The following is a 25143-nucleotide window of genomic DNA, read 5'->3' on the forward strand; positions in this document are numbered from 1 at the left end:
TTCCCCTGCATTTAAACCCCAATTTCTCCTGTATTCCTAATTACCTTCAGCATTTTTATATTTTCCCTGTATCACTTATAATTTATTAAAATGCTAGATAATTTACTCATTTAGTATGTTAATTATTTACTGTATATTTTCCTCCTCTAGAATTCTCATTCTTCTTGAAGGCAGAGATAAATTTCTCTTTGTTCACTCATAAATTCCAAAAGTCATGAACACTGCCTGAAACATAGAAGGCATTCCATATTTGTTCAGTGAATTAACAAATGTTTTTCATATTAATTGTTCTGATTTTTACCTCCTTAGGCCAGCCTTTATTATTGCCATATAAGCCTTCTGGTAGTAAGAAGATGTATTATGTTCCACAATTAAGACAAATTCCTCCATCTCCAGATTCCAAATCAGATACCACCGTTGAAAGCTCCCATTCAGGTATTATGCAGAAATTATTCAAAGTTTTATTATTTGATATTTTATTTGTGTATTGGCTAGTTGATTCTGGAGTGACAAAAGTCCAGTGCTCTTTAATTTTTCAGTGAAATATGGAACTTTTCATACCTTGATCTCTGGTTCAGATAGGTGAGTTATTTGATCAGATATATTATATACATATAAGCATTTATAAATATTTGATGAAGGAAATTGTATGGATCATTATTTGGGTTAGTGGGCTCTGTCTAGGGCAAAGTTTCTAAGCTTTCTTGGTTCACAGTACCCTTATTGTTTCATTGATTTATTTTCTCCGCTTTAATAAGCAATTTTTTTTTTCAAATAGCAACTAAAAAATTAGGACATAAATACTAATTGTTTTCCTCTAACAACTAATTTAACAAATTTGTTATTTATTTTTGGTTTTGATTTTTGAAAAAAGAATTTGTTCATAAATAACAGTGATTACTTACTAATGACATATGTGTAGCTGTTGGACACTGTGCAACTTCCCAAACCATGAGATGAGATTGAACCCTTTTATTTTCTGCTTTTTATTACAGCAGCTGCCAAAAATCCAGCTTTTGCCAAGGCACAACAGCATTGAAAGGAACATAGCACTATCTGATGTTGACACTTTGACCTTGAGCTAGTAGTTTATCACTGTCCTTTTCCTAGAATTTTAAACTATCCTGCAGCATCCCTGTGAATCCATTACAGAAGAGCTGCAGAGTTAGGAAATGAATAATACCCCATGGAGGCACTAGATAAATATTTCCTATGGAGATTTTAAGTTAAGGGTGCAGAGTTGGTGTGGTGTAGGGTTTTGATTGGTGGGACAGTATTTTGAGTTGTTGACAGGATGTGACTTGGTTCACTTTAGACAAATTGTTTTTTCCATGATTGTCTATAAATATCATTATATGTGTAGAAATTACAAAGAAAGGAGAAGTTGCTCCTGGTCTTAGGCAGACATTTTTGTTACTTTTATATGAAAGAGAACCAAACTAGCTTCTGATAGTAACTACATTAAAGCCTCTGATATAACCTCGCCTAATTTCCCACAATGATGGCATTGAAAAAAAAGAACCACAAAAATACTCACCAAAAGTTAAGATTGTTAAGTTTATAGCCATAAATGAAGAAATGTTTACTCCTTGCAAGGCTATGGTTTTAAAAATACTGTTAATGGCTACTAGAAAGAAAACAAGCTCACTTAATTGATTGTAGGTAGGAAAATCTTCTATCCCACTTACTCATAGTTCAGAAGACAGAATGTCTGTAAACCATAGAAACCTGGTCAGATGTGCCAGTATTTTCTGAGGCCTCCAGTGTCCTGCTATCGATATACATCACTAACACTTCCGTCTGGTTGGAGAGATTAACTTAGAGAAAGATTGAACAGTGTAGGTGATGGGAGGAGAAAATGACTCAGGACTGGCACACTGTATCCTGAGAAATATAGTTTCTGTAATAAAGTACTGTAAGCATCAGTACGACAAAAAGAGATCTAGTTGCCATACACACTTGAGATTGTTTTTTCATGTTCTTCATCTATTCTGAGAGTGAGGAAGTTGGGAATAGAAAACAATCCTTTCTTAGACCAGTAGACCTACACTGGATGAAAGCCTAGGAATTGTTCTAATTCCTAGCCATTATCTATGGATATGTTGTACATCTATAGCTATGAGAGGAGCCAATTAGAGTTTGGGGCCAAGAGCAAGACATACATCATTGTTAGCAAATATTTGGGCCAAATAACTGTTCTTCAGTTGAAAATAGATAAATAATAGAATTCATGCAAACAACAACGATGGCAAAAAACTGGGGCAAAGGAAACAGCCATCCAAAGAAAGAGATAAATGTCTGCAAATAAACCAGTCTTAATAGCAACCCAGGGAGTATTTATTCAAGAAAAATGGGCAAATCCCACTAAGCACAGTAAGCGTTAGCATTTTAACTTGCCCTAGTCCCATTCCCAGTACCTCAGCTCAGTGATAGCCTTAAGAAATATAGCTTTCTTTTCCAAGACCAGAGGATGCAAAATGGAGCTGGGCCTCTTTTAAAACTTCCTTCCCAAAGAATTGTTAATATTTGACCTATCTAGTGGTTCCATGAAGATTCCACACAAAAGGCTTATCTTTACTTGACCTGACTGGGGGCCATCCAGTGCTAAAGGCCTCTGGTGAAGGGTAGGGAAAGATGTTTATCAAAAACATTTACAGACAAGTATTTTAATATCATAGTGGCTGAGGTGCGGACTAGCAGTTGAGGTAAACAATAAACTAACTGAAAAGCTTAAAAGGAACAGTTGAGGATAAGATGTTGATAGATTCTTTGAAAGGCTCTGACATATTCCTAAGACTCTGGGAGACGCCATACATGCATAGGCCTGTGTATGCTCGGGAAAGACCCAAGGTGCTAGGTCTTATCTCTGGCTAACCTTGAGGATCTGTACAAGAAGAAAAGGGAAGGCTAAGGTAGAGTTGACAGCTGCCTAGGTCAGTGTTGAAAGTACATCCCAACATATGTGTGGAGCCATTTGATGAAGGCTGGGAGATTTATTGGTCCTAGGCATTTAAGGAAATCCCTGTTCAGGCATTAGCTGACCACTAAGCTAATTGAGTAGTAACTTCAGTGGCCATGTATAAAAAGAATATAGACTTTACAGAATTAGTTCAGAGAAGTTATTAAAACAACATAAAGCAACAACACCAAACCCTGGGATGGAAGTAGAATCTGGTTTCCAGAGTTGCTGCATTGTATTATTTAAATGTCCAGGCTGGGTGCGGTGGCTCATGCCTGTAATGCCAGCACTTTGGGAGGCTGAGAAGGGAGGATTGCCTGAGCCCAGGAGTTTGAGATCAGCCTGGGCAATATAGCAAGACCCTGTCTCTACAAAAAATTAAAAATTAGCCAGGCATGATGGCCTACGCTTGTAGTCCCAGCTACTCGGAAGGCTGAGGCATGAGTATCACTTGAACCCTGGAGTTTAAGGCTGCAGTGAACTATGATTGCTCCACTGCATTCCATTCTGGGCAACAGAGTGAGACCATGTCTCAAAGAACAAAAACAAAAACAAAAAAACAAAGGCAACAAAAGAAAAATATATATGTGAGACTTTATAAAAATTCAAAACTTTTGTACACAAAATCCAGTCAACAGAATGAAAAGGTGACTCACAGAATAGGAGAAAATATTTGCAAATCATTTATCTGATGAGAGATTAATACCTAAAATATGTGAGGAACTCTTACAACTCAACAATAACCCAAACAATCTGATTCATAAATGGGCACAGAATCTGATGGATGTTTCTCCAAGGAAGATGTGCAAATAGCCAATAAGCACCTGAAAATCTTCTCTACATCATTAATCATGAGGGAAATACCAAACAAAACCATAGTAAGATACCACTTCACACCCATTAGAATCACTGTTATTTTAAAAAACAAGCAGAGGGAGCTAAGGTGGCTGAACAGGAACAGTTCCAGTCTACAGCTCCCAGCGTGAGCGACCCAGAAAACGAATGATTTCTGCATTTCCAACTGAGGTACTGGGTTCATCACGGGGATTGTCGGATAGTGGGTGCAGGACAGTGGGTGCAGCGTACCGAGCATGAGCCGAAGCAGGGCGAGGCATCGCCTCACCCGGGAAGCGCAAGGAGTCAGGGAATTCCCTTTGCTAGCCAAGGAAAGGGGTGACAGACGGCACCTGGAAAATTGGGTCACTCCCACCCTAATACTGCGCTTTTCCAGCAGTCTTAGCAAATGGCACACCAGGAGATTGTATCCCATGCCTGGCTTGGAGGGTCCTATGCCCACAGAGCCTCGCTTATTGCTAGCACAGCAGTCTGAGATCAAACTGCAAGGCGGCAGCGAGGCTGGGGGATGGACACCCTCCATTGCAGAGGCTTGAGTAGGTAAACAAAGCGTCCAGGAAGCTCAAACTGGGTGAAGCCCACTGCAGCTCAAGGAGGCCTGCCTGCTTCTGTAGACTCCACCTCTGGGGGCAGGGCATAGCCAAACAAAAGGCAGCAGAAACCTCTGCAGACTTAAATGTCCCTGTCTGACAGCTTTGAAGAGAGTAGTGGTTCTCCCAGCACACAACTTGAGATCTGAGAACAGACAGACTGCTTCCTCAAGTGGGACCCTGACCCCCAAGTAGCCTAACTGGGAGGCATGCCCCAGTAGGGGCAGAGTGACATTTCACACAGTCGGGTACTCCTCTGAGACAAAACTTCCAGAGGAACGATCAGGTGGCAACATTTGCTGTTCACCAATATTCGCTGTTCTGCAGCCTCCGCTGCTGATACCCAGGCAAACAGGGTCTGGAGTGGACCTCCAGCAAGCTCCAACAGACCTGCAGCTGAGGGTCCTGACTATTAGAAGGAAAACTAACAAACAGAAAGGACATCCACACCAAAACCCATCTGTACGTCACCATCATCAAAGACCAAAGGTAGATAAAACCACAAAGATGCGGAAAAAACAGAGCAGAAGAACTGAAAATTCTAAAAATCGGAGCGCCTCTTCTCCTCCAAAGGAACGCAGCTCCTCACCAGCAACGGAACAAAGCTGGACGGAGAATGACTTTGACGAGTTGAGAGAAGAAGGCTTCAGATGATCAAACTACTCCGAGCTAAAGGAGGAAGTTCGAACCCATGGCAAAGAAGTTAAAAACCTTGAAAAAAGATTAGACGAATGGCTAACTAGAATAACTAATGCAGAGAAGTCCTTAAAGGACCTGATGGAGCTGAAAACCATGGCACGAGAACTACGTGACGAATGCACAAGCCTCAGTAGCCGATTCGATCAACTGGAAGAAGGGATATCAGTGATGGAAGATCAAATGAATGAAATGAAGTGAGAAGAGAAGTTTAGAGAAAAAAGAATAAAAAGAAACAAAGCCTCCAAGAAATATGGGACTATGTGAAAAGACCAGATCTACATCTGATTGGTGTACTTGAAAGTGACAGGGAGAATGGAACCATGTTGGAAAATATTCTGCAGGTTATTACCCAGGAGAACTTCCCCAACCTAGCAAGGCAGGCCGACATTCAGATTCAGGAAATACAGAGAATGCCACAAAGATGCTCCTTGAGAAGAGCAACTCCAAGACACATAATTGTCAGATTCACCAAAGTTGAAATGAAGGACAAAATGTTAAGGGCAGCCAGAGAGAAAGGTCGGGTTACCCACAAAGGGAAGCCCATCAGACTAACAGCTGATCTCTCGGCAGAAACTCTACAGTCCAGAAGAGAGTGGACAGTCAAGAAGAGACAGTCCAGAAGAGGCCGATAGTCAACATTCTTAAAGAAAAGAATTTTCAACGCAGAATTTCATATCCAGCCAAACTAAGCTTCATGAGTGGAGGAGAAATAAAATCCTTTGCAGACAAGCAAATACTGAGAGATTTTGTTACCATCAGGCCTGCCCTAAAAGAGCTCCTGAAGGAAGCACTAAACATGGAAAGGAACAACTGGTACCAGCCACTGCAAACACATGCCAAATTGTAAAGACCATCAAGGCTAGGAAGAAACTGCATCAACTAACGAGCAAAATAACCAGCTGACATCATAATGACAGGATCAAATTCACACGTAACAATATTACTCTTAAATGTAAATGGACTAAATGCTCCAATTAAAAGACACAGACTGGCAAACTGGATAAAGAGTCAAGACCCATCAGTGTGCTGTATTCGGGAATCCCATCTCACATGCAGAGACACACATAGGTTCAAAATACAGGGATGGAGGAAGATCTACCAAGCAAATGGAAAACAAAAAAAGGCAGGGGTTGCAATCCTAGTGTCTGATAAAACAGACTTTAAACCAACAAAGATCAAAAGAGACAAAGAAGGCCATTACATAATGGTAAAGCGATCAATTCAACAGGAAGAGCTAACTATCCTAAATATGTGTGCACCCAATACAGGAGCATCCAGATTCATAAAGCAAGTCCTTAGAGACCTAGAAAGAGACTTAGACTCCCACACAATAATGTGGAGACTTTAACACCCCACCGTCAACATTAGACAGATCAACGAGACAGAAAGTTAACAAGGCTATCCAGGAATTGAACTCAGCTCTGAACCAAGCAGACATAATAGACATCTACAGAACTCTCCACGCCAAATCAACAGAATATACATTCTTCTCAGCACCACACCACACCTATTCTAAAATTGAACACATAGTTGGAAGTAAAGCACTCCTCAGCAAATGTAAAAGAACAGAAATTATAACAAATTGTCTCTTGGACCACAGTGCAATCAAACTAGAACTCAGGATTAAGAAACTCACTCAGAACTGCTCAACTACATGGAAACTGAAAAACCTGCTCCTGAATAACTACTGGGTACATAACGAAATGAAGGCAGAAATAAAGATGTTCTTTGAAACCAATGAGAATAAAGACACAACATACCAGAATCTCTGGGACACATTCAAAGCAGTGTGTAGAGGGAAATTTATAGCACTAAATGCCCACAAGAGAAAGCAGGAAAGATCTAAAATTGACACCCTAACATCACAATTAAAAGAACTAGAGAAGCAAAAGCAAACACATTCAAAAGCTAGCAGAAGGCAAGAAATAACTAAGATCAGAGCAGAACTGAAGGAAATAGAGACACAAAATACCCTTCAAAAAATCACTGAATCCTGTAGCTGGTTTTTTGAAAAGATCAACAAAATTGATAGACCTCTAGCCAGACTAATAAAGAAGAAAAGAGAGAAGGATCAAATAGATGCAATAAAAAATGATAAAGGGCATATCACCACCGATCCAACAGAAATACAAACTACCATCAGAGAATACTATAAACACTTCTACGCAAATAAACTAGAAAATCTAGAAGAAATGGATGAATTTCTGGACACATATACCTTCACAAGACTAAACCAGGAAGAAGTTGAATCTCTGAATAGACCAATAACAGGCTCTGAAATTGAGGCAATAATTAATAGCTTACCAACCAAAAAAAGTCCAGGACCAGACAGATTCACAGCTGAATTCTACCAGAGGTACAAGGAGGAGCTGGTACCATTCCTTCTGAAACTATTCCAATCAATAGAAAAAGAGGGAATCCTCCCTAACTCGTTTTATGAGGCCAGCATCATCCTGATACCAAAGCCTGGCAGAGATGCAACAAAAAAAGAGAATTTTAGACCAATATCCCTGATGAACATTGATGCAAAAATCCTCAATAAAATATTGGCAAACCGAATCCAGCAACACATCAAAAAGCTTATCCACCATGATCAAGTTGGCTTCATCCCTAGGATGCAAGGCTGGTTCAACATACGCAAATCAATAAACGTAATCCAGCATATAAACAGAACCAAAGACAAAAACCACATGATTATCTCAATAGATGCAGAAAAGGCCTTTGACAAAATTCAACAACCCTTCATGCTAAAAACTCTCAATAAATTAGTTATTGGTGGGATGTATCTCAAAATAATAAGAGCTATCTATGACAAACCCACAGCCAATATCATACGGAATGGGCAAAAACTGGAAGCATTCCCTTTGAAAACTGGCACAAGACAGGGATGCCCTCTCTCACCAGTCCTATTCAACATAGTGTTGGAATTTCTGGCCAGGGCAATCAGGCAGGAGAAGGAAATAAAGGGTATTCAATTAGGAAAAGAGGAAGTCAAATTGTCCCTGTTTGCAGATGACATGATTGTATATCTAGAAAACCCCATTGTCTCAGCCCAAAATCTCCTTAAGCTGATAAGCAACTTCAGCAAAGTCTCAGGATACAAAATTAGTGTGCAAAAATCACAAGCATTCCTATACACCAATAACAGACAAACAGAGAGCCAAATTATGAGTGAACTCCCATTCACAATTGCTTCAAAGAGAATAAAATACCTAGGAATCCAACTTACAAGGGATGTGAAGGACCTCTTCAAGGAGAACTACAAACCACTGCTCAATGAAATAAAAGAGGATACAAACAAATGGAAGAACATTCCATGCTCATGGGTTGGAAGAATCAATATCATGAAAATGGCCATACTGCCCAAGGTAATTTATAGATTCAATGCCATCCTCATCAAGCTACCAATGACTTTCTTCACAGAATTGGAAAAAACTACTTTAAAGTTCATATGGAAGCAAAAAAGAGCCCGCATCACCAAGTCACTCCTAAGCAAAAGAACAAAGCTGGAGGCATCACGCTACCTGACTTCAAACTATACTACAAGCCTACAGTAACCAAAACAGCATGGTACTGGTAGCAAAACAGAGATATAGACCAATGGAACAGAACAGAGCCCTCAGAAATAATGCCGCATATATACAACTATCTGATCTTTGACAAACCTGACAAAAACAAGCAATGGGGAAAGGATTCCCTATTTAATAAATGGTGCTGGGAAAACTGGCTAGCCATATGTAGAAAGCTGAAACTGGATCCCTTCCTTACACATTTTACAAAAATTAATTGAAGATGGATTAAAGACTTACATGTTAGACCTAAAGCCATAAAAACCCTAGAAGAAAACCTAGGCAATACCATTCAGGACATAGGCATGGGCAAGGACTTCATGTCTAAAACACCAAAAACAATGGCAACAAAAGCCAAAATTGACAAATGGGATCTAATTAAACTAAAGAGCTTCTGCACAGCAAAAGAAACTAAAACTTAAAGTATAATAAAAAAATAAAAATAAAAAAGCAAAGAATGGAAAATTATCAGTGTTGTCAGGGACATGGAGAAATTGGAACCCAGAGTGAACAGGCAACGTACAGAATGGGAGAAAACTTTTGCAATCTATCCATCTGACAAAGGGCTAATATCCAGAATCTACAATGAACTCCAACAAACTTACAAGAAAGAAACAACCCCATCAAGAAGTGGGTGAAGGATATGAACAGACACTTCTCAAAAGAAGACATGCAGCCAAAAGACACATGAAAAAATGCTCATCATCACTGGCCATCAGAGAAATGCAAATCAAAACCACAATGAGATAGCATCTTACACCAGTTAGAATGGCAATCATTAAAAAGTCAGGAAACAACAGGTGCTGGAGAGGATGTGGAGAAATAGGAACACTTTTACACTGTTGGTGGGACTGTAAACTAGTTCAACCATTGTGGAAGTCAGTGTGGCGATTCCTCAGGGATCTAGAACTAGAAATACCATTTGACCCAGCCATCCCATTACTGGGTATATACCCAAAGGATTATAAATCATGCTGCTATAAAGACACATGCACACGTATGTTTATAGCGGCACTATTCACAATAGCAAAGACTTGGAACCAACCCAAATGTCCAACAACGATAGACTGGATTAATTAAATGTGGCACATATATACCATGGAATACTGTGCAGCCATAAAAAATGAGTTCATGTCCTTTGTAGGGACATGGATGAAGCTGGAAACCATCATTCTCACCAAACTATCGTAAAGACAGAAAACCAAACACCGCATGTTCTCACTCATAGGTGGGAATTGAACAGTGAGAACACATGGACACAGGAAGGGAACATCACACACCGGGGCCTGTTGTGGGGTGGAGGAAGGGGGGAGGAATAGCATTAGGAGATATACCTAATGTTAAATGACGAGTTAATGGGTGCAGCACACCAACATGGCACATGTATACATATGTAACAAACCTGCACGTTTTGCACATGTACCCTAGAACTTAAAGTATAATAAAAAAATAAATAAAAATAAAAAAGCAAAGAATGGAAAATTATCAGTGTTGTCAGGGACATGGAGAAATTGGAACCATTGCTTATTGCTGGTGGGAATGTAAAATGGTATAGCCATTATGGAAAACATTGTGGCTATTCTTCAAAAAATTAAACATAGAATTATAGTATGATCCAGTAATTCTACTTTTAAATATATACCCCAACAAAGTGAAAGTAGGATCTTCAAGAGCTATTTGTACACTCATGTTCATAACAGCATTATTCACAATGGCCAAGAGGTGGAAATAACCCAAGTGTCTACTGATCTATGAATGGATAACAAAATGTAACATATATGTGTAATGGAGTATTATTCAGCCTTAAAGAGGACTGAAATTCTGATACATGCTACAACATGGATGAACTCTGAAGACATTAGGCCAACTGAAATAAGTCAGTCTGCTTATATGAGGTACCTAGAAAAGTCAGATTCATGGAGACACAAAGTAGAACTGTGTTTACCAGTGGCTGGGGGTAGGGGGAGTGGGAAGTTACTATTTAATGGGTACAGAGTTTAAGTCTGGGAAGATGAATAAGTTCTGGAGATAGATGGTGGTGATGGTTGCATAACAGTGTGAATATACTTAATGCCACTGAAGTGTACACTTAAAAATGATTACTTTTTTGTGGGTTTTTTTTTTTTTTTTGAAACGGAGTCTTGCTTTGTTACCCAGGCTGGAGTACAGTGGCACAATCTCAGCTCACTGCAGCCTCCGCCTCCCAGATTCAAGCAGTTCTCCTGCCTTAGCCTCCTGAGTGGCTGGGATTATAGGCACCCGCCACCACGCCCAGCTAATTTTTGTATTTTTAGCAGAGACGGGGTTTCACCATGTTGGCCAGGCTGGTCTCAAACTCCTGACCTCAAGTGATCTTCCTGCCTCAGCCTCCCAAAGTGCTGGGACTATAGGCATGAGCCACCGCACCTGGTCATGGTTACATTTTATGTATATTTTACCACAGTTAAAAAAAACTTAAGAAGTTACCAAAAATCTTAATTGAATTTTAGAAGTAGATACCTGTCTTCCAAATCAGGGTTGAGTATACGAAATTAGCAAAGTAACAGAACGAGAAATATAGGAAACTTTAAGATAGCATAAACAATTAGATGAGTGGAATTCAGTGAGATGTCTTTAGCTGTGATAAATAATTTTAGCATACGTTGATATTGTCCCTTACATGTATTTAACTTAAGCAAGTTCAAATAAATATACTTAACAAAAGAGGAGAGAAAGAATTTTAAAAGTACAGGTGTTTTGTGCATGCACTCTACCCTTTATGAACATATGACTACAGAAGAGTATGTAATGAAAGATTGGAAACTTCATTCTCAGAGTTAATTGTAGTCCTCATTTGCCTTTTATGGTGTAAGCATCTTACCTGCTTATCTGGGTATGATTCTAGAGTTTGAAGAAATGTTTTTCTGGTACAATGTCAGGTACTTCATCAGGTGCTCAGATTCAGGCGCAGTGATGTGTTTCAAGCCTGGAGGAAAAAGTGGACCCTGATGGGTTTCTTGAGCAGACACAATGTCAGTTTCCACATATGCCTTCCTAAGGTACCTTCAAGGGTGATTTTGACCCTCTATAGCAAAGTTTTCACCTCACATGCTGACTTTAAACCCTAAATTCCATTTAAAATGTATCTCTACTTTAGTGAAAAAATAGTAATGAGACTATATATGGTATGATCCCTGTAAATGTTCACTTAGTAGGATATATAACCAAGGTTTAGTTGGGTTTTCTTTTATTGTTTCCTTCATACTTTCCTGAATTTTCTACAATGATCAGGTTTTTTTGTTTTTTTGTTTTTTTTTTTTTTTTTTTTTTTTTTTTTTTTAATGATAGCAAGCTGTCAGCTCATGTTCATTTGTTTATTCAAACAGTAGGTATTAAAGATGTTACTGTGTTCCAGGCAGATACACTGTGGTAGGTGTTACAATTTCAGTATTGCTCAAAATAAACTATAATGGAGTTTATATTCACGTTGGGTGACAGATATTAAACAAATAAACCATAAATAAGTACGTAATTACAAGTGATAAATGCTAAGAAAATAAAGAAGAGTTCCAAGATAAACAAGTAGACCCAGTTTTGTTTTATGAACTTATGAAGGTATTTTCCAGGAAGAAACTTTTGAGCTGAACTCTAGAGGATGAGAATGAATTAGGTAGGCAAAGAGTGGAGTGTGAGAATGTTCTGGCGAGAGGGAACAAGATGGGGAAAGCCCCTGAAGCAGAAAAGAGCTTGATGCATTTGACAAATGGAAAGAAGGCAGCATGGGTTGAAATTTCAACAAATTTAAAGATCTGATTGGTTTTTGTAGCGATTCATGAATCAGGCAACATCCCATACTATAATATAGAAAAGGTGCACTGGGCATGGAAGAGCAGTTGGTTCTGATAAGGTAGCCAGACCAGGAACAAGGAAACACAATACAGACAGTCCCCAATTTACAATGGTTCCGTTTAACTATTTTTTGACTTTACAATGGTATGGAAGTGATACACATTCAGTAGAAACTGTACTTCAGTGCGGTATTTAATAAACTATATGAGCTATTTGACACTGTATTATAAAATAGACTTCGTGTTAGATGATTTTGCCCACCTGTAGGCTATTTTAAGTGTTCTGAGTAGGTTTAAAGTAGGCTGGGCTAAGCTATGATGCTTGGTAGGTTAGGGGCATTAAATACATTTTGACTAACAATATTTTCAACCTATGATGGACTTACCAGGACATAACTCCATTGTAAGTGGTGGATCATCTGTAATACCAAAAAAAGCATATTGATTAACATAAGGTTACTTTCCTGGTAAAGATTAAAGCAGAGATAAGTTCCTTTTTACGCCAGCTCAGGGTGACTGGCCCCTTTTTCAGTTAGTTGCTGTGAATCTCTTGTTTTTAGAAAAGTCCATTTTGGATCTTTCCTTTTTCCTTAAAGTTTCAGTTGGATTGTATGGCATTTAGGACAAGTGACTACATTTTGGCTTGGTCTCCTGGGGCCTAGTGCAGGAGCTCAGTCTAAAGGAATGGACTCCCATAAATTTTATTTAACAGGGTAGAGCATAGTGATGGGTAGATATGGTTAAAGATAGGTAGGTTGAAGATCATGCAGGATCTTGTCAACTGTATTAAAGTGTTTGGATTTTATTATGGTACTACTGCAATTATGGTTTGATTTATACTTGTAAAGTTTATTCTTGCCACTATGTGGAGAAATGGTTTATAGATGGGAAGGCAGAGAGCCATGGTGGGCCAGGTTAAAGTGCAAGTAGAGACACCAGTTATTTAGAAGGCTGTTGCTGTAGACAGTACCATAGATGGTAGCATGAGTATCACAGTGTTATCTATGAGATAGGGAGAAATGGACAGTCAGCTTCCTTTTAGAAATAGTTTCTCCTAGATTTGGTGATAAGAGTATGGAGAGTGAGGCAGAAAAGCGTGAAGAAAATGTCTGGCGTGAGCAACTAGGTGAATAGAGGTGCCGTTTACTGAGGTGGAGATTGAGGAAGAAAAGCAGATTTGGGGAAGATGATCAAAATGTCTGCTTTGGACATGTTAAAAATGAGATTCCTGTTATACATCCACATAGAGATGTTGGGTCTACAATTGAATGTAGGCAGAGTTTCTTTACACATGTTAAGGTAATAGTGCCACATATAAGGTGACATTATTCACATTATAAATATATACTTTTATGAAAACACACAGATGGGCATGAATATTCCAGATCTTTAGTTAGAGTTCTGCAGCAATAATGTTAACTCTTGTGCTGCCCCAAACATAAATCTATACTCGCACATACTATAGCTATGCACAGGTACAGGAAAATAAGTATATGTACATTCACTGACACGCACACATGTGTGGTTGCACTCTCTCAGCTGCCTCTCACCTCCTCTGAGGTTGATTCTCTTGCTTATTCATTCACTGCTCTCAGGGACGTAATTGTTCCTCACCTGACTCTGAACTTGACGGGGTCATCTCTCTTGGAGAACAAGGGGTGGTGGTGCAGACTGTGCGTGTGCATGCTGCTGCTGGTGTGTACTCCCTGGGAGAATTTGTGAAGAGAATGACTACCATTGACAGTTGTTTGTGTTGTGCTACAATATATAGTAACTTAAACATTTTGATTTGAGAAAGAGACATCTTTTTCTAATTTCCATAAAAGTGCTGTAAGAGCTGGCCATGTCCCTGAATGCTGAGTTGGATGCTCAGAAGAAAGGTCTTGGCCAATGGTACATTATTTGTTGGTCATCAGCATATACCTTGGTGGTCGATAAGTTTACCTAGGAAGAGAAGAGAGGCCAGTTCTGACTCCTTGAGGAACTCCAGCACTGAGAGATTTGGTAGAAGAAAAGATAAAAAATAAGTTTCCGGAGAAGTAAGAGGCAAATAAGAGAAAGTGATGTTATAGAAGTTGAGAAGAGCCCAGTATAATCTATTTGGCCCAGAAGGCTTGGTGTTTTCCTTGCAATCTGTCCTGCAAAACTATTCATGGCTTATTGTGCACTGTACTAATGATACAGGTACTTACCCAGCTCTTATGGCCATGCACATACTAGGAGCTCAGGAAATACAGGATCTTAGAAAAATCATCTAAGATTAGTATAAGCCTTTATACGTCCAGAAATGTTCTTTTGCCTGTTAGATGTGGCATGGATTATAGATTATTTTATCAAGGAATGTAGAAATATCGAAATATATTTTAAAAGAAAATTAAATACTTTCAAATCTCTTTTACTTATCATCTGTCATTTTCCTTTTAGTGTTTTGTCTTTTGTATTGTCAGATGAATCTTCTGGAAACATAGCTAAATATATTATTATTTTATTTAAAAATATTCCATTATGTTGCATTTCATATACAATAAAGTTTATACTCTTCAGCTTGGGATCCCATGCACTGCTGAATTTTGTCCCAAACAACTATTTTTTAATATCTTCTCCCACTGTCCTTAATGTATTCTACAATCCAGCCTGACCATAAAGTGTCCACTATTCTTAAATACTTCTTGTCTTTGCTTATGCTATAACTTCTGCCTAAAATGCCTTTCTTCCTTCCTCTCTATATCAAAAAACTACTTTTTTTCTAAGATACAATCCATTTTCTCCTTCCTCCAAAACCATCGTGAGCTGGAAATATTCTCTCTCCTGAACTGATTCTCCATTTTACATCTTCTTTTATATCATTCGCATCTCTGCCTTGTATTATTAGAGTTTATTTTACATGGCTTATAACTTCAGTTTGACTGACATTTCCTTCTGATTATCCTACCCATTGTAGTGTAGTTTTTTTTGTTTGTTCTTTTTTTTTTTTTTTTTTTTTTAAAGACCGAGTCTCACTCCGCCACCCAAGCTGCAGTGCAGTGGCACGATCTCTGCTCACTGCAACCTCTGCCTCCCAGGTTCAAGCGATTCTCCTGCCTCAGTCTCCCAAGTAGCTGGGATTACACACACCTGCCACCACGCCTGGCTAATTTTTCTATTTTTAGTAGAAATGGGGTTTCACCATCTTGGCCAGGCTGGTCTTGAACTCCTGACCTCAGGCAATCCAGCTGCCTCCGCCTTCCAAAGTGCTGGGATTACAGGCATGAGCCATCGCACCCAGTCTGTAGTGCTTTTTTCATAGAATTGGTCTAAGAGGCAAATTTTTAAAAAGTCTTTCTCAATCTCATGTTGCTATTTGTGTTTTGTATTACTTCCCCATTTTTCTGTAGGATCCAATGATGCCGTTGCTCCAGACTTCCCAGCTCAGGTGCTAGGCACAAGAGATGATGACCTCTCAGCCACTGTTAACATTAAACATAAAGAAGGAATCTACAGTAAGAGGGTATTGACTAAGGCATCCTTGCCAGTGGGAGAAGAACCCTTGCGGAATGAAAATGCAGGTAACTGGATTGGCTTTGTATACTTTGTGGCTTTTTCTCCCCTTTTCATCCTAAATGAGATTACTGTCCAATCTTTATCCTTTTTTTCTGTTTCGTTATACAAGCTTTTCTCCTTGCTATTATATTGAGCATATACAAGAAGGCAAAATTTCATAAAATCCTTTATTGTGCTTCAGAGATTTTTGAAAACTATGAACTTCATTTTCACAACAGGGAATAAAATGTGATACAACTTTTGAAATGAAATAATACCCAATCAAGTATGTTTTAGATACTAAGATCCATAGAAAATCTTGATTAAATTGCCACATTAGTTTATCTCTGTCAGATATTACAAAGTAATGTCTTATAGGCTGGATTCTGTAGGGAGATATATAGCTGACATGATTTTTAAAAAAAATTTTTTTAAAGACAGGGTCTCACTGTGTCACCCAGGCTGGAGTGCAGTGATGCAATTATAGCTCACTGCAGCGTTGAACTCCTGGGCTCCAGTGATCCTCCCACCTCAGCCTTCTGAGTAGCTGGGGCCAGAGGCACACACCACTATGCCTGGCTAATACTTTTTATTAGTGATGGGGGGTTTTTTGTAGTGATGGGGGTCTCGCTATGTTGCCTGGGCTGGTCTTGAACTCCTGGCCTCAAGCTGTCTACCCGCCTCAGCCTCTCAAAGTGCTGAGATTACAGGCATGAACCACCACATCCAGCCCCCATGTTGTTTTAAAATTTTTAAAATTTTCCGCCAACATTCAAAACTAAGATTTTTGATTTTCCTTGAAAAATCAGAAAATCTGGCTGCCCTTTGGCTCACATTCATTCATGGTGGTAATCAGCTGCAGCTGAGCCATGGCTGTCCCCCTGCAGGCAGGACATCCATTCTCTTGTTTGCTTCCATCCCCACAGCTCTGAGACCCAGTCTGCTTCATTCATCCACCTTATCTGTCTGCTGGTCACTGTGGGTATTTGAGTTTCAATCTTTTTTTTTTTTTTTTTTTGAGTTGGAGTGTTGATCTCGTTGCCCAGGGTGGAGTGCGATGGCGCGATCTTGGCTCACTGCAACCTCCACCTCCTGGGTTCAAGCGATTCTCCTGCCTCAGCCTCAAGTAGCTGGGCGCGCCCGCCTCCACACTAATTTTTTGTATTTTTAGTAGAGGTGGGGTTTCACCATGTTGGCCAGGCTGGTCTTGAATTCCAGACTTCAGATGATCTGCCTGCCTCGGCCTCCTGAAGTGCTGGGATTACAGGCATCAGCCACTGTGTCCGGCCCCCACTATTTTATAAAAGCTTTTTTTCTTCTGCACCCCTGCCATTATACTTTTGTAGCTGATAGATGATAATGTTTATTAAATGAAAACTCCAGTAGCCACTGAAAATTCTGTATGTATAATTGCCTGTGTTTGTTACATTTATACTTTTTTGTTCCTGTGTATAACTATTAGCTAAATAGGTGCTACTGATCCCAGGGCAGTTTTTAAACATAGGGTGGCTCTATGTTCTAGTTTTGGCATAGTGTTAATGACTTCGTGTGATAGCATCAATGCCTTTGTGAGAAAAATAAATGAGGTCTGCTTGTTAAAGCACACATTTTTTTAGATAATTTTGTTCTACTTCAAAACACAGTGAAGTCTTTTTATAAATGTCTTTTGAAATAAGACAAAAGAAGCGGCCGGGCGCGGTGGCTCACGCTTGTAATCCCAGCACTTTGGGAGGCCGAGGCGGGCGGATCACGAGGTCAGGAGATCGAGACCACGGTGAAACCCCGTCTCTACTAAAAATACAAAAAATTAGCCGGGCGCGGTGGCGGGCGCCTGTAGTCCCAGCTACTCGGAGAGGCTGAGGCAGGAGAATGGCGTGAACCCGGGAGGCGGAGCTTGCAGTGAGCCAAGATCGCGCCACTGCACTCTAGCCTGGGCGACACAGCGAGACTCCGTCTCAAAAAAAAAAAAAAAAAAAAAAAAAAAGACAAAAGAAGCATATCTACCAGCTAACATTGACACTGCCAAGTAAATAAAAAAATAATTTTTTACAAAATATAGTTCATAAATGAAAACTCTTATGCACCAGGGAATCCGTTACATGTTTTCCACTATCCATATGCTAGTGGCAGTTTGGTTGAAACAGATAACCGTAAGATCCCAGTGTCAGATACTTCAGGTGAGGGTAGATGTGGAAAAATTGGCAGGAAAGAAGTGAACTCTGTCAGAAGTCTGCACAAAGAACTCACCAGCTTTACCTCACTCCCAGGCTTCATTTGGTAAGGATGATATGTTTGAAATAAAGTCAGGCTCAGTTATCTGAGGACCTCTACAATCTCCCATCTGTTGGTCTACTTACAGACTTTGCATCCTAAGGAAAAGCCCTCCTCCTGGCTTAGTCCTTAGTAGCCATTTCACCTTGAGAGAAGCCTAGCCTCAGAACCTCTCGCCTTAGAGAATTAAAGAAGAATAGAGGAGAGAATGCCTGCCTGGGAAACTGAACAATGACCTATGTAATAGCTAAATGAGCTCATAAAATATCATAAGTAAAATTCTCAGTGGAAGGGGTGGAATATAAAAGTGAGAAAATCTCTTCAAAAATACAACATAAAGAGAAGGGAAAAGATTTTTTAAAATTCAAGATTGTCCCCAAAGTTTCAACATCCAAAGCAGGTATTCTGTAAAGACAATAGAGAAGGCAAAAAAGAAGGAACCAAAGGACTAGTATAGGAGTAAATTTCAGAACTGAAAGATGTGAGGTTTCATACTAAAAGGGACTACCATGTACATAAAAATACACACCAAGGCACATGACCTTGACATTTTAAAACTTATTTGAAAAGAGATTCTAACAGCTTCCAAAAAGAAAACATACATTCCATATAAATAAATGGAAATGAGACTGGCATCAAACTTCTCAAAAGTGATAAACAGAGTTAGAAACCAAAGGAATAATACCTTGGAATTCTGAGAGAAAATTATTTCACTAAAACAAGGGAGTTTATTTAAGTTACAAAAGAAGGAAAGAAAGAAAACATGGGATTGAGGAAATGGAGGGGGCCAACACAGGAAATGGGAAATGCATTCTCACTGTGGCGGTGGTACACAAGGCCTAGAACCCATTCAGATTGAAGCTTGCAAGGAAAAAGTCAAATTTGTAGGATACCTTATGTGATTGACTATACTTACAGGAGATTTTCAGTTCTATTTGCAACTATAAGGATGAAGTAGGGATTGGCACATAGAAACTCAGAAAATGCAAAAACAAAGCGGTTATTAATTCTTCAGGAAAAGCAGAAGTTTGTAATAGAAAATAAATGTAATTACAGTATACTAGCTGGCTTAGCTGTGAATAATAATTATATAAACAATCATATGTAAATGCTAAATATCGACTCAATTGAATATTGATTTAATCACTCAGACCATTATTTATGTGACATATAAACACTGAACGTTAATATAGGGCTAAAACTTTTCAGAAGATAGGATGAAAGGATATGTATGGGTAAGAGGGTTTTGTAATGAGATAAATCCATAGATCTTAGTATATAGTATAAGAATAGATCCCAGAACTGAAAGATACGAGATTGTAATTGATCTTAGAAGAAAATCAATAGATAATTTGTGGAACATAAAATGATATGGTAGTATAAATTTCTGGAATATAAAATGATATGGTAGTATAAAGCATGTTATTAGGAAATAAGGATATTGATCCTCGAATGAATAGCTAAAGGAGTTGAAAATGGTAGCCTTTAGAAATTGGGGATCTGGCCCAAAATCTCCTCAAGCTGATAAGCAACTTCAGCAAAGTTTCAGTATACAAAATCAATGTACAAAAATCACAAGCATTCTTGTACACCAATAACAGACAAACAGGGAGCAAAATCATGAGTGAACTCCCACTCACAATTGCTTCAAAGAGAATAAAATACCTAGGAATCCAACTTACAAGGGACGTGAAGGACCCCTTCAAGGAGAACTACAAACCACTGCTCAATGAAATAAAAGAGGATACAAACAAATGGAAGAACATTCCATGCTCATGGGTTGGAAGAATCAATATCGTGAAAATGGCCATACTGCCCAAGGTAATTTATAGATTCAGTTCCATCCCCATCAAGCTACCAATGACTTTCTTCACAGAATTGGAAAAAACTACTTTAAAGTTCATATGGAACCAAAAAAGAGCCCACATCGCCAAGTCAGTCCTAAGCCAAAAGAACAAAGCTGGAAGCATCATGCTACCTGACTTCAAACGATACTACAAGGCTACAGTAACCAAAACAGCATGGTACTGGTACCAAAACAGAGACATAGATCAATGGAACAGAACAGAGCCCTCAGAAATAATGCCACATATCTACAACTATCTGATCTTTGACAAACCTGACAAAAACAAGCAATGGGGAAAGGATTCCCTATTTAATAAATGGTGCTGCGAAAACTGGCTAGCCATATGTAGAAAGCTGAAACTGGATCCCTTCCTTACACGTTTTACAAAAATTAATTGAAGGTGGATTAAAGACTTACATGTTAGACCTAAAGCCATAAAAACCCTAGAAGAAAACCTAGGCAATACCATTCAGGACATAGGCATGGGCAAGGACTTCATGTCTAAAACACCAAAAACAATGGCAACAAAAGCCAAAATTGACAAATGGGATCTAATTAAACTAAAGAGCTTCTGCACAGCAAAAGAAACTACCATCAGAGTGAACAGGCAACCTACAAAATGGGAGAAAATTTTTGCAACCTACTCATCTGACAAAGGGCTAATATCCAGAATCTACAATGAACTCAAACAAATTTACAAGAAAAAAGCAAACAACCCCATCAAAAACTGGGCAAAAGACATGAACAGACACTTCTCAAAAGAAGACATGTATGCAGCCAAAAAACACGTGAAAAAATGCTCATCATCACTGGCCATCAGAGAAATGCAAATCAAAACCACAATGAGATACCATCTCACACCAGTTAGAATGGCGATCATTAAAAAGTCAGGAAACAACAGGTGCTGGAGAGGATGTGGAGAAATAGGAACACTTTTACACTGTTAGTGGGACTGTAAACTAATTCAACCATTGTGGAAGTCAGTGTGGCGATTCCTCAGGGATCTAGAACTAGAAATACCATTTGACCCAGCTATCCCATTACTGGGTATATACCCAAAGGATTATAAATCATGCTGCTATAAAGACACATGCACACGTATGTTTATTGCGGCACTATTCACAATAGCAAAGATTTGGAACCAACCCAAATGTCCAACAACGATAGACTGGATTAAGAAAATGTGGCACATATACACCATGGAATACTATGCAGCCATAAAAAATGATGAGTTCATGTCCTTTGTAGGGACATGGATGAAACTGGAAACCATCATTCTCAGTAAACGATCACAAGGACAAAAAACCAAACACCGCATGTTCTCACTCACAGGTGAGAATTGAACAATGAGAACACATGGACACAGGAAGGGGAACATCACACTCCAGGGACTGTTGCGGAGTCAGGGGAGGGGGGAGGGACAGCATTAGAAGATATACTTAATGCTAAATGACGAGTTAATGGGTGCAGCACACCAACATGGCACATGTATACATATGTAACAAACCTGCACATTGTGCACAGGTACCCTAAAACTTAAAGTATAATAACAATTAAAAAAAAAAAGAAATTGGGGATCTGTAGTGGATAGGAGAGGGAACTGCTGACTTTTCTTATAAGCCTCATGAAACTATTTGACTTTTAAAACATATACATTGTTATTTTTATTAAATCAGAATTTATATCGTCCTTCACCTCAAAAAAGTAAGAAGAAAAAAATACATTTGGCAAATACTGACTAAAGAAAAGCTAGTGTTAATATAGACAAAATAGAATCCCAGGGCAAAGAGAAAAAACATTAAAGGTAGATACAAGAGTTTATCTCATACTAATAAAAGGGTCAAATATACCAGGAAAGATAAAATTGTGAGCTTATATGTGTATTCTCAAACATATTCAGGAAAAATTGCAAGAACGTGTAGGTAAATTCAACAATACATTTCAGAAATGTGGAAGACCAGGAAATAGAGAAAGTAGCACTGAGTGTGGTGGCTCTTACCTGTAATCCCAGCACTTTGGGAGGCCAAGGTGGGTGGATCATGAGGTCAGGAGATCAAGACCATCCTGGCTAACACAGTGAAACCCTGTCTCTACTAAAAATAAAAAAAAAAAAAAAAAAAAAAAAAAATTAGCTGGGCGTGGTGGCAGGTGCCTGTAGTCCCAGCTACTCAGGAGGCTGATGCAGGAGAATGGCGTGAACCCGGGAGGCGGAGCTTGCAGTGAGCCGAGATTGCGCCACTGCACTCCAGCCTGGGCGACAGAGCGAGACTCCGTCTCCAAAAAAAAAAAAAAAATCAGGTGTTACCCCCAGCATGGGGGAGATGGAAGGAAGAATGAGGGGAGTGTGTAAGTTTCTAGCCAGATTTTATTTCCTAACCTGGGTAAGGTTATATACACTTGCTTTTTGTAATTCAGTGAGCTCTTTATGTGCACATTTCCCCCCATATTTTCCACTGTACAATTAAAAAGATCTTTTAAAAAGCAATATGGTACTTAGAAATGAATCTAAAAGGGTGTGTAAGATAAACAATATGGTACTTAGAAATGAATCTAAAAGGGCATGTAAAACTATTTTAAAGAGAAAATTATAAAACTACGTTGAAATATATTAAGACCTAAATTGTTGGAAAATTACACAATTGTAATAATAAAGATGTCGCCAAATTAATTTCTAAATTAAATGCATTGCTACTCAGAATTCCAGTAGGATTTTTCGTGGAACTTGACAGGCTGATTATAAAATATTTATGGAAAATCAAAAAAAGTATATTTAAAGAATAAGATAAGGGATCTTGCCATACCAGACATCAAGACTTATTACATGTGTAGCTTATTTAAGACATCATTTGCAAAGGAATAAACAGAAATAAAAATGAAACAGAATGGTGACCCAGAAACATATCCATGAATGTGGAAACCTAACGTACACAGAGATGGCATAACAGTCTGTGGAGAAAGGATGAAGAGGAACTATTCAATAGAGTTTGAACCAATGAATATATATCTGGAAAAAATAAAATCAGATAAATCACTGCCGCACACTAAACAGAAATGTATAGTATACCAGGCATATTAAAAGTAAATGGGATAACTAAGTTTTTAGAATTTAGGTGGTCTGTCCTTATGACCATGTGATAATAAAAGATTTCTTAAACAGGACACACAAAGCACCTACCCTAAAGGGAAAATATAATAAATATGCCATTATTAAGCTGAAAAATTTTTTGCATAAACGATATCAAACAATTAAAAGACATGAAACAGCCTGGGAGAAGATATTTATAATGCATGCCACCTGCAAAGACATTTCACAGGAATGTTCATTGCACTGCTTTTCAAAATAGGAAATAGCCTTAAGTTGATCAACAGAGGTGTATTCATATATATTAATACAATAGAATAATACATAACATTGAGAATCAAAGACATATTAATTGACTAAATCTCAAAATCATAATATTGAGTGAAAAAGGCATGGTCCGTAAAGGTACAGACAGTATTGTACCCTTCATATAAGTTTTAAAGAAACTTACAAAACAATGCTGTACATTGTTGGTTAATATACGCAATGTAGTAAAGAATTACAAAACATCCTTGATATTGATAAACTCTAAATTTGGTATAAAGGCTGCTACTGAGAAGTGAGAATGGCATCATTGGGAACACTTTACACAAGGAACATTATATTTGTAATATTTTATTTCTTAAGCTCTATGGTAAATACTTTGGTGTTCATTTTGTTGCCTATACTTTTGGTATGCCTGAAATATTTTATTAACATTAAAACATTTTTTAGTGATGTAAACATTTCAGAAGACATTTAGATAAAAGAGATTAGGAGGATTGAAGTAATAAGAAGTAAGAAAAATGTATGAATTTAAAAGAAGTAGCAAGAGTTAACTGGTTCTTTGCATTTTTGGCAATCTCTATTGCCTTTCTGATTTCTTTGTTGAAAAATATACTTACAGATAAAAAATTCAAAAATGATCAAGAAAAATAGAAAAGAGAAATAGTATTAGACAAGTTTAAAAGGCTATAACTGCAAGGAATTTTTTAAAAATTGTATGAGAATACTGTATATAAAATCTAGATGATAAAAGTGCTTTTCTTGGATTATATGAAATATAAAAATTGACTCCATAAGTGATAAAAACTTTTTTCCCTTGGAAAAACATACCTGATCTTTCCTTTTTTTGCTTTTTTTACTGTTGCATCAAACGTGTTTCATCAAGGAACAGATTTTATTTAGAATGTTTTTATTTTATTTTATTTTATTTATTTTTTTATTTTATTTTTTTGAGACAGAGTCTCACTGTCATCCCGGCTGGAGTGCAGTGGCACAATCTCAGCTCACTGCAACCTCCGCCTCCTGGGTTCAAGCGATTCTCCTGAATCAGCCACCTGAGTAGCTGGGACTACAGGCGTGCACCACGATGCCTGCTAGTTTTTGTATTTTTAGTAGAGTTGGGGTTTCACCATATTGGCCAGGCTGGTCTCGAACTCCTGACCCCAAGTGATCCACCCGCCTCAGCCCCCCAAAGTGCTGGGATTACAGGTGTGAGCCACCCCGCCCGGCTTTAGAATGTTATTTTATTTAAACTGTTGTTGTACACAGTAAAATACAAAAAATTTTTCAATTCATGTCACAGTTTTTATACAGGTGGAGCCTAAGAGGTACTTTTTTCCTAATATATAAATGGATTTGGGGTTTTGTTTGTAATTTTGGGGGAGGATTACTTGTCTGTTGTGTTCATTATCTTTCCTTTTCTGAAATCAAATGATGTCGTTATTCCAGATGCCTCAGTTCAAGTGCTAATCACTGGGGATGAGAACCTCTCAGACAAAAAACAGAAAGAGATCCACAGTACAAGGGCAGTGACTGAGGCTGCCCAGGCTAAAGAGAAAGAATCTTTGCAGAAAGATACTGCAGGTAGCTAAACTGGATTGTCTGCGTATTATTTTCTTCCGTTCTTCTAAAATTAGACTATTCCCTTAAGAACAGAAACAG

At 38.4% G+C, this 25143-nt stretch overlaps 1 protein-coding gene across 7 annotated transcripts in view; it reads left to right on the forward strand.

The window, feature by feature from the left end:
* The window catches only part of ALMS1 (ALMS1 centrosome and basal body associated protein), a 234530-nt gene that overhangs the window by 129189 nt on the left and 80198 nt on the right, over positions 1 to 25143 (forward strand). For all 7 annotated transcript variants that reach the window (XR_010115578.1, XM_063617472.1, XM_063617469.1 and 4 more), the window contains 3 exons: positions 310 to 435; positions 15874 to 16044; positions 24931 to 25065. Coding sequence is in view for 6 of the 7 variants with exons in the window: in XM_063617472.1 (XP_063473542.1) it covers positions 310 to 435; positions 15874 to 16044; positions 24931 to 25065 (432 nt within the window). In the remaining variant the exon portion in view is untranslated. The remainder of the gene's footprint in view (positions 1 to 309; positions 436 to 15873; positions 16045 to 24930; positions 25066 to 25143) is intronic.

Source organism: Symphalangus syndactylus, chromosome 14 (assembly GCF_028878055.3).
Source record: "Symphalangus syndactylus isolate Jambi chromosome 14, NHGRI_mSymSyn1-v2.1_pri, whole genome shotgun sequence".
NCBI lineage: Eukaryota > Metazoa > Chordata > Mammalia > Primates > Hylobatidae > Symphalangus > Symphalangus syndactylus.